At 39.0% G+C, this 10,573-nt stretch overlaps 1 protein-coding gene across 2 annotated transcripts; it reads right to left on the bottom strand.

The window, feature by feature from the left end:
- Positions 1-186: 186 nt before the first annotated feature.
- Positions 187-10,048, bottom strand: tbc1d7 (TBC1 domain family, member 7). 2 transcript variants are annotated; one of them, XM_085375808.1, is made up of 8 exons: positions 10,031-10,048; positions 9,457-9,576; positions 7,546-7,626; positions 6,963-7,153; positions 5,708-5,845; positions 3,488-3,633; positions 2,535-2,664; positions 187-1,641 (listed from the first exon to the last, which is right to left on the bottom strand). In XM_085375808.1, the coding sequence occupies exons 1-8, from the start codon at positions 10,044-10,046 to the stop codon at positions 1,555-1,557; spliced, it is 909 nt and encodes a 302-aa protein (XP_085231934.1). In that variant the 5' UTR covers positions 10,047-10,048; the 3' UTR covers positions 187-1,554. The 2 variants fall into 2 exon arrangements, with proteins under 2 accessions (XP_085231934.1, XP_085231933.1); XM_085375807.1 differs by having other exon boundaries at positions 9,457-10,035.
- Positions 10,049-10,573: the final 525 nt, after the last annotated feature.

Genomic DNA, 10,573 nt, shown 5'->3' with positions numbered 1-10,573 from the left:
CATTACAGGAAACGGGAGAAAAACACTGAGATGGACGGATCAATGACTGTCTCCCCTCTGTGGAGATTTTGGTGACTTCTTGATATTCAAAAGCTTTTAATTGTATTTTTTTTATGATGAAGAGGTGGTGATATCTTTACTTTGCAGCACTTCTTTTTTCTTTTTTTTTTAAACAAGGCTCCTGGAGGTCCAACACAGAATCTGTGCCAATTTTACAGGATGGGGACGGTAAAAGATGAAACACAGGGTCTTTATTTCACTCTCACTGTTTTCATGCCTGTACCATATTTTCATCGGGCAGAATTTTTCCTTTGAGTATGCTTGTGTTAGCTTGATTTTACTCCACGTATGACATCTCAGTAATCATTTCTCTTTGCCAGAGGCATGAAAACATTCCACAAGTGTGTACTATTGCAGGCAGCTGAAGCTTAAGCCAAATTGCCCTAAAATTCTAATCAAAGTCCAAGAGTGCTCTCTACAACAAAAGGAAATTCCTGTCTCCAAACACTTTCACATCAATCCGCTGAGCAATAATGTCAGATTCTCTCTTTTACATCAATCTAGTTGTGGGCTGCGTTCGAGTGTTCAAACACTTTTCAAACTTCAGATTCCCATTTTAAACCAAAGCAACTTGACCTGTTGTGAAAGCCGTCACCTTGAATGGAGAATTCTGGAGTGACGAGTATCAAGAGTTCAGTAACCCACTGTGTCACTGTGCCTACAGGCGTGTTTACAGGGATTTCAAAGTTGCCAAATAACCTTGTTTATTTGATACAGAATATTATCTGTAGACACAGTAAAATGTTACTGAGCTCTCTGCTGAATTACAAGGAGGACTGTGTTTGCATTTCACCTTTTATTGTCTGACATGAGCCTTTTTGGTACGAAACGTGTCAATCCTGCCACCTTACGATTTGCCTTTTTTTTCCTCTCCCTTTTTAATGGTTTACACTTAAGATTGGGTCCATGAATTGGAGGTTTTTACCATGTTATTGGTGAGAACAAGCTGCGTGGGTTATGATTGTGTATCTGAGTGTGTGCGTATGCAAGAGTCAGTAATATTACTGTCACTTGTACGCGTTTAAAAAATGTTTTGAGAAAACTCTTCTCAGAATTCTAAGAGGATGTACATAAATTAAAAGGATTTTCAAATGTTCTTTTGTAAAGCAGAAAGACCTGCATGTGGGTATTAATTTATTGTGAGTCTTCTATGATGTATGCAGTTTCTTAAAGAAAGAAACTTATTAAAAAAATAATAAGTTACAGCCTCGTCTGGTTTTTTTCCCCCAACCCACCACCAACTCAAGTCTCTTTCACCAGAATGGTTTGCCAGAGTCGCAGGGGAAACCTGGAAAATCAACAGTATGAAAAGGGTCCCCATGGTTTATCAAAAGCAGCCATGATGAGTTTTCAGTTCAGTTCAGTTACGCAGAGACAAAGCCCCGTGGACGGCGAGTGCCGCAGTGTCCTAGTGAAGCATTGCGAGTCCAGGTGGATTTCAGGAAAGAAGATTACTTCTGGTTCCAGATATTTTCCTTGTCTGGCTCCGTGTTGCTATATAGCATGGATCAGGGTGCCGGAGTACTTATGCCACAAATCAATGGCTTTAGTGACAATGGCATCTGTGTTCTCCTGCGGTATCTGGAAGAGAGATTGAAGGGAAATATCATACAAAGCACATGCTAGGAGAGAATATGTGTCTGGATTTGAAAAGCTACAACGTAGGGGTCCAACTGTACATCTATCTGTCCTGTTAGGTCAAGGACGTCCAGTTCACCATGAGACTCGTTCAGTTGAATACACCCAGTGACCCAAACAAGTGCTATCAGTTTAGTCTTACATCTACATTCTGACACTGCAGCAGGTGTTTTGGCAGTGCACCAGTTGATGTCTCTCACCTATCTGAACTACAGCACAAGGAAAAAGATTTATTAAAAAAAATGTGTTCACTCATTCTATACATTCTAAGTGTCATTCAGTCACAACCAGAACCTGCAACGTCTGCTTGAATGGGTCGAATCAGAGCACCCGACTGGTAAGAGTCCGATCATCTCCATTGACTCCAGTGGACAGTTTGCTTGTTTGTTTGTTTTGTTTTACAGAAATAATGGATCACAGAGCTGGAAGTTAGCAACACACACTTGCAGAACTGCATATTTATGAAGTAAGATATTAAAAAAAAACTAAATTGTATTAGTGCACATCAATCAAACTCACTTGTGTATTTAAAACATGTTGGTTAATTATCCAAAAATGAATTTGCAGATTTTGGGCATGTTAATTGAGGCCAAATTAGGCTAGCACAATATTAACTAGGAACAACTAATCGCCTGTACATTCTTTTTATCTTAATGTTATTTCATCCAAAATTATATCATCAGAAAAAAGCCTACAAATCCTGCCAACTGTAACTGCTGTATCTGCATCTGATTTACTGTACTAACTCAAAAACCAAGGCTGGAGTGTTTATTGTTTATCAGAATCCAGGTATTGTTGGACCCATACTGTGAGACACAGTTGTCTCTTATACTTACATTGCACAAGAATTTGACCATGCCCTCTGGCCGGTTGATGCCCATCAAAATAATTTTGTAGCTGAGCAGGATCTCCAGGGCCACAAATACCAGGATCTTACACGAGCCACTGATCACCTTGTCCCACACCCTAAAGACAAGGGAAGACCACAATCAGACCAATAAAAGAGCCAACATACTACCCAGCACGTCCTAGAGCACACTTAAAGTTAAAGTTTGATAAACATAAATTTAATACAATTACTAGAATTTTTTTTTAATACTTCACATGCTTTAAAAAGACTGGCTGTCACTTCACATTTACTAATTAAGGCTGTAGGATATTCCCAAGGTGAGCCAAGAGCTATGGAATTTGTTCGATGTGTTTCATTATTCTCTGGGTCTGTAAATAAATTGTATATAAATAAGAAAGTACCTCCAAAATCTGTGTAATCTGTCCTCAACACAAAAATCCATTTTATGCTGGAAGTAAATTTTCGGCTACACTCCACAAACCCTTGAGAATGTGGAAACCATGAATTGGCCTTCAGGTGACCTCTATGACACAGTAACAGAGCGCTTTGACAAACAGTTAAGACAATCCGGACAAAGTGCAGCTTTCATGCACCTTTATGCTGACAATTTTTGCTTATTCATTAACACTGAAATCGACAAACTCAACAGTTCCTGTAGATGGACTTTTGGGTAGAGTCAGCTGTTGCTACACGGCTTGTTGAGCCATGCCATTCTTTGTAAATTGTGACTTTGGTTGATGAAGAAAAGATGGCTGGCAGCCTTCTGAGTAAGACACAATGTGGAACCCTATATAAAAGTTTTCTGCCATGCTGCCATGACTCCATGCTAAAGAAATGCAAGAATGCCCTTTAGCTTATGAGAATGCAGCTACCCTTGTTTTGTTGGCTCAATCCAAAGATGGTGAAATGAGCAGCTTCTGGAGTGAACAGTTAACTGACCTTTGCAGACTGGATTCAGGCAAGCAGCCAGCAAAGCAGCATCTGAACCAGAGGTTGTAGGGTAGCTGATGCAGGGCTCCGCTGTTCTTCAGATGGTTTAGCAGTCGAGGTTCCTCCTGACTCAGATAATGCTCCAGGCTCTTTGGCTACCCCAGGAGGAAAATAACAAAGTCTTTATTTTAAGATCTTTGTGATTCAGATTGTTCGATCATGAGAACTTTACCATTATGCATTATACAGATTGTACAAATTGAAGTTACACCAAGATACACTCTCACTCAGTGTCTCAGCGTTCTGTCAAAAATACATCAAAATATGTAGATTCACAAATTTATAAACATATAAGCAGTGTTGGGAAGGTGTATGTATTCCACTACAGATTACATGATTACAGAATACATGCCCCAAAATGAATTTTGTAACGTATTCCATTACGTTACTCAATGAGAGTAATATATTCTGAATACTTTGGATTACTTAATATATTATCATGCTTTTTACAACTACATGAATGTACTATTGCTGTGTGATTTATTACTATTACTGAAGGTTACTCGCCATACCAATAACAACTAGATGTTTAAATCTTAATATAAATGAGTAACAGTAGGTGGACATTAGGTAAGGCTGCACTTTTTGCAGCGATCTCGTATAGAAAACTAATCGCGCGGATATAAAACAGGTCCACAGCTCCGAACCGTAGTAAAGGGACCTCTGGCTAATACGTCGGGTTCGTGTCGGGCTCGTAGCCGAAAACTAGCTTTACTTTGTTGTCTAGGCCAACTTTGCTATTGAGAGACAGAGAGAGGCGAGTCTACAGTCGACTCTTAATAGCTTACTTACAACTGGGCTACACTGCCCATGAGGCTACATTCTTTAGGCCTATGCCTGCAACACTCTGTCTATTGCCTTCATATTGAATAATTTTTTGAACAATAATTTTTAACAATATTTCATCACGTCATTATGTGGGCTGCAAGTAGACGTGAGATTGAGACACAGGCATTAGAGCCTCTTAATGGGTGTTTTGTTTGAGTTTCCACCAGCGTGGAATTACCAAAAATAGAGAGGATATAGCCCAACATATGAAACAGGAAAAGACCGCCGTGTAATCCCTTTATTTCAACTGTATTCTGAATATCACCTTTTTAAACGGTAACTGTAACGGAATACAGTTACTCATATTTTGTATTTTAAATACGTAAAGGCGTTACATGTATTCTGTTACTCCCCAACACTGCATGTAAGTACAGCTGTCACTGTTTTAAAATCCTCAACTGTGTGAAACGGAGCACACGTGCATGGGCCTCAGCTCTACTTTGACAGTTCGCCTTCAATAGAAAGTAAGCAGCCTTTAAAAAAACTCATTAGACTCAGCAGAACAGCTGTCTGTATGCACACAGCTGCGAGGGTTATTTATAACAACATTATCAGTGCAGCATTATCTCCAACATTATTAAACTTCACAAAGATGAGCAGTCTTTTATTCACACTGCTCATTAAAAACTGACGTACAGGAAAAGAAATTACATAAACACACTTTCATCACCTAGTTCTCATCATTTGTCCTCAATTCTTACTGCAATTTATCCTTTCTGTGACCAAAACTATCCAGAAAATGATTTAGTTTAATTGAAGAATGTTTTCTAACCATTGTCTTTTTTCTGGTCAACATCTGAGGCCTGTACTATGAAGCAGGATTAGGGATTTAGATTTATTGTATCACCTGCATTGTGCATTAAAGCTCTTCATATTTTTCCAATTTAAACTATGTTTTGTAAAATATGCTGCTGTGCTGACAGCACACCTGGCCATATGTTACCAAGACTGTCCCTTTACTTTGAATGGGCTCACTTAGATAGCTAACGCCTGGGTTACTTCATTTGACTACTGAACACCTTCATGTAACCATTTAATGAGGCTTATGTTGTTATAGTTTTTGCTTTGTCGTTTTTCAACAATCTTCTTGTGGTGTGTCTGTGAGCGACGCAGTGTCTGCATATGTACCTTTATCACAAAACGTATCTAAAAAAGCTGCACTAACGCCAATTTATTCCCGTTCTTTTAGTTAATCTATTAACAATGTCAAACAGTTTGACAGGCTTATAGTATTTTTGCACCAAAAAGGTGCTTCACAAAGAGCTAGTAGCTGGAAACTTGGCACATCTCGGGATGGTGTACAGTGTGTGAAATGATGAAAACTAAACATTAAACACTTACAAGGTGAGGTACTGAGTCTCCAAACTTTGTATGGTACTGGTTGACAAAACACTTGACGAGCCAGTAGCAGTCAACAGGATCATCTACAATCTCTTCCATGGCTCGGCTGATGGAGAGGAAGTCTTCATTCTCTTCATCCTGGTGAAGAAGAAAAAAACAAAAGAAAACATATCAACAACACAGACCCAGAGAAAAACACTTAAAATAAAATCTGTACTTTTTATGTGGTCATTGTTTCTTAACGATCAAACAGCTATACAACAACACTTTCATTGAATAGAACAGAATCTTTATTGTCACTGTTACAAGAACAATGAAACACAGTTTGGCATCTCTCCGTTGGCAGCATGTAGATTTACATTCAGTTTGTTTAAGGACAGGAGAAGAAGATAAAAATAGGCATAGGTTTTAGGGGTATCTACTCAGGGAATGTGTGTGACACACAATGTGTGTAATACTATTGACAATGCCTTGGTTAGTATCATTATTTTCAATCTCACATGTCTGAATTTACAGCTATTTTTTCATTGACATACTGTATTAACACAACCGATCTAAAAATCACACACAAAAAGCTCCCCATAAAAACCTAGTAGGAAAAAGTTACCAGAGGGGATAAATTCAGTTTTAGAATTTAGATTCAATGTTAACTGTAGCTAAGTTCAAATTGTTAATGCTAGCTTATTTTAATCAACAGCATTGTCATAAGCAAAACTAGGGTGGCAAAAGATTATTTTAGGGTGGCACATACCACACCATGCCACCCCTGTAGATTGGCCCTGTTCACTGCAAAACCAAGACGCCGCGTGTTAACATCTCCCCACACACCCAAACAAAAAACAAAAAAAAAAAAAAACAGTTAAATAAACCATCTGTGATACCTGTGACTGTTCTTGGGCAGTTGTTTTAGTCACTATCCAGACTTTTGTTTCTGTAGTTTGATATCATCACATTTTTTTATTTTCCAATTTTTAGATGTTATAAGCATGACATTATAATTTCAATTGCTTATTTTGTCTTGTGAATTCTTGCTTGATGTACTTTTTGTTGCTATGATCTTTTGTTTGATCTTGAACTCTGCTGCTCAACCCACAAATGCATTTTCTTTACAAATGTGGCACCATTTAAGGGGAAACAAACAGGCTTTCGAACAGTGTGAGAATTATTTCTTCACTGTTACAAGAAAGAAATATGTGACAAAACACAAATTTACATCCTTTTCGCTTATTATGGACTGATATACTTTATTTTTTACCGGGGGTGAAGTCTCAGAGCATCGCGGGAGGGTCTGGCTCTCCAGTTGGAACATCCGCAAGTAAACATGGGTGGAGGGTGTGGAGGAGTTGATGTATCTCATCACTTCCAGAGCTTCCAGGATATCCTGATACTGCTCCTTCCTGTAGCCCCCAACCAGAGCATGAGAGTCACTGTGTGGAGGTAGGATGCCTGCAGGCACAGATGACTTCTAGTTAAGAAATGTATACATACACATTTAACAAAACTGAGTTAATTTTAAAAAAGGAGTGCAGTGTTCAGTTGTGTTGGACAGATTAACCTATTTAGCATAAATAAGTTCCAAACAAGAGAAATAGAAGTAAACGAAACATGTGTTTACATGCAGCTCTTAGCCTTGCATATGGCTGCATATGTCTATACTGCAAATCACAATTACTGAAAATGAATATTTTAAATATAGTTTTTAAAAAAAATCTTTAAAGACTAGTGCAGTACAATAGCTAAGTGATTCTCTCCTGTATTTTTTGTTTCTACCCATCTAGTCAAATCTGCACAACTGAAGAGGGTGACAGGGTGAACACCTGATCGCATGTGATTCTTACCCAGCAGTACCTTCCACACATGAATCCTGTACATGGAAGGAAGGGGGAACCTCTGACTGAAGGTGCTTAGCTTTTCTAAATCTGTAAGAGAGCAAAACTCTTCAGGTATGAAGTTTAAAAAAAGGGAAATTGAAAAAAATATATATAAAAATACATTTATTTATTTTTTTGGTCTGGCTTTTTCCAGACCAAAAAAAAAACATGAAAAATGTGTCATTGTACATGCATATGTGTGCATGTGTGTGTGTGTGTTCCGTGTTCAGCCAAGAGAAAGTGTCCCTTCAGTCAGTTAGGCAAAAGTCAGCAATCTTAGGTCGACACAGGTGGTCTTGAATGAGGGGGGAGGCAGTCACAACACAGTCTTGTTATCTAAGGGAGAATTTTTTTATTTCCATCAGCTTTTGCCTTGAGCATCCAGCTGGCGCCAGGGGGTGCCGCATGAGATAAAGATGGTAGTTGTTTTGGTTAGCGGAACAAACAGCTTCCAATTTTACAACCAGCCTTGTGGGATTTTGAACAGCTGTAGCCGCTTCTTGTTCTTCAATAAGCCAGGCCCGAGCCAGCTCCAATCAGCCAGAACTCTGCTATTGTGGTTCCAAATTGGTAGATGTCGTTCAATGTCCTCCATCGAGAGCGTCGTCAGACACATGATGCAACCAACCATCGAGTACCCGGCAGCAAACGTCTCCACAGGACAATTGGGCTCTCCCAGGCCCAGGAGTTGTCAGTTTCGTTAAGGGACCAAATCCATAATTCTTCTTTAGGTTTTTAGAGAACAAGTCTGGGAGACTCTCTTAGGGTTAGAGAATAAGCGAGACTATACAAAAGACACGAGAAGCCAAGCTGGAAAGATAAGGGAGAGGGAGAAGGAGAAAGATGTACTCCATTTTACAGTGTATGACTCAGGAAAACAATCCTGCTCAATTATTCATTCAAGTTTGAGATCTGTGGCAGTAAAAGAGGAAAATGTTAACACTGGAATGTTTTTCCTCCTTGGAAACCTGCAACATGACCAAGAAGGTGCCCTTCATTTAAACGTTCCTCAGTTGTTAGTAAGGGACCCAAAGTGTGCGAAGAACATATATCTCAAGCCATTACACACCATCAACCACCATCAACAACCAACCACCAGCCTGAGCCACTGACACATGGCAAGATGCATGCTTTCATGTTATGTGCACCATATTTTAACCATTCATCCGTCTACCATTTGAATGCTGCAGCAGAAATCAAGACTTATCAGATCAGACAATGTTTTCTACTGTTCAATTCCAATCAGCCCATGACGATTAGAGTCTCCGTTTTCTGTTATCAATTGACAGGAGTGGCACCTTCTGCTGCTGAAGCCAATCTGCTCCTAAGTTTTACATGCCGTGCATTCATATTGGCACTTCTGCATAACTAGTTCCAATGGGTGGTTCTTTAAGCTACTGTTGCCTCCCTATCAGCTCAAGCAGCCTGGCAATCCTCCTCTGACTTCTGCCATCAACAAGGCATTTTCACCAAGAGAACTGCTGCACAGTGCATATTTTCTCTGCAAACCCCTGAGTGGCCTGTGCCACTCCGATGATGACAAATCAGATGATGCAAACAACCATGCCGCATTCAAAAATCACTTAAACCACCTTTCTTCATTTTGCAAGACTCAGTTTGAACTTCGGCAGGTAATCTTGATTATGTTTACATGCCTAAATGCATTCAGTTGCTATCACGTGATTGGCTTATGAGATATTTGCGGTAATGAGTAGCTGAACAGGTGTCTTTAATAAAGTGTTCGTAAGATTATATTATAGCATAGCATTGGCTTACAGGTATATTGTTATTGTCATGGTAGTGCGGACGCTTAGCTAGCAAGAGACTTTACACTTATGCTACCTATGCTAGCACGAGCGATAATTTTCCGTTACCCACCCAGAGGATTGTCTTTGAGTAGTATCTCCAGGGACTTCTTCTCCTCCACTCCTCTGAAACCCACTTTCTCGTAGTATGCAGAGCGAAAATTTCTCTGTGGGTCGTCAGCCATGGTGCCGCCTGGACAGTTAAACATGTGCATTTCAAACTAAAGAAAAGCAAACTTTAAGTATTAGCCTGTTTTAGCCTGCATGGACATAAGACAAAGTTTCTCGTCCAGACGTGCAGCTTGGGGGAAAACAGAAAAATGTTTTTAATTTGGCTGACTAAAAAAGTTAATTACGACTCCCTGCAGTTTGCTGGAACACAAACACAGTGAACACAAAGACTCCTGCCTTGACGTTTCAAAGCGTTTCGGGCTCCCGCGACCCTCAGACAGCTGCCCCACAGCTGTTTGCTACATAACGTCAGCAAACAAGCTAGTGTTAGCTTAGGAACAGATAACCAGCTAAAAGCATAACTACTCTAAAGTAAAAATTCTCTGAGAGACTACTAAAAAGTATTAAAGTGGCCATCACAACCAGTGATAAGAACAATTTAAACAGATAAAAAAATCTACAGATAAATTGACAACCTCCTCCGGATGCCATACAATGTTGTTATGAAAACCCTTCCGGGTGATACTATCAAAATAAATTCCGTAGCAACGTTCCAAATATGAAAAATATTTTTATTTTGAAAATATAGATTACCATGCTACGCCTCATATACGATTGCACTTTCAACTCTGCTTGCCTTGCATTTCTTGATCTTTATCTTGCAGGTTATTTATACTACATTATTTATAAACAAATAACTAATAAAGAAAAATCAACAAGCTTCTTTCTTTAAGGGAAAGGTGTGTCACAGCTTTCATAACCCACTTAGAATACTATTTAGATTTAGATTGCTACTTTTTAGACTTCCTATATTCATTTTATTTTATTGAACTTTTCTGAGACATTTTTGCCTTTTCGAGCTATTTTGTTTTGTCAGATTCTATCATACTATTCTACTTTATGCATCTACCATGTTATTGCCTGTGTTAACTGTTTTGGGTGCCCTAACACCAGTTGCTCAGTTTTATTTCTTTCAAATCAAACCTTAATCTGAAAAATGCATTTGATTACTTGTGATA

Source organism: Diplotaxodon limnothrissa, linkage group LG17, assembly GCF_057381915.1.
Source record: "Diplotaxodon limnothrissa isolate DT_005_m linkage group LG17, D_limnothrissa_male_GT1.1, whole genome shotgun sequence".
Classification (NCBI taxonomy): Eukaryota; Metazoa; Chordata; class Actinopteri; order Cichliformes; family Cichlidae; genus Diplotaxodon; species Diplotaxodon limnothrissa.
Note: the sequence above shows the minus strand (reverse complement) of the source record. Positions and strands in the feature narration are given on the sequence as shown.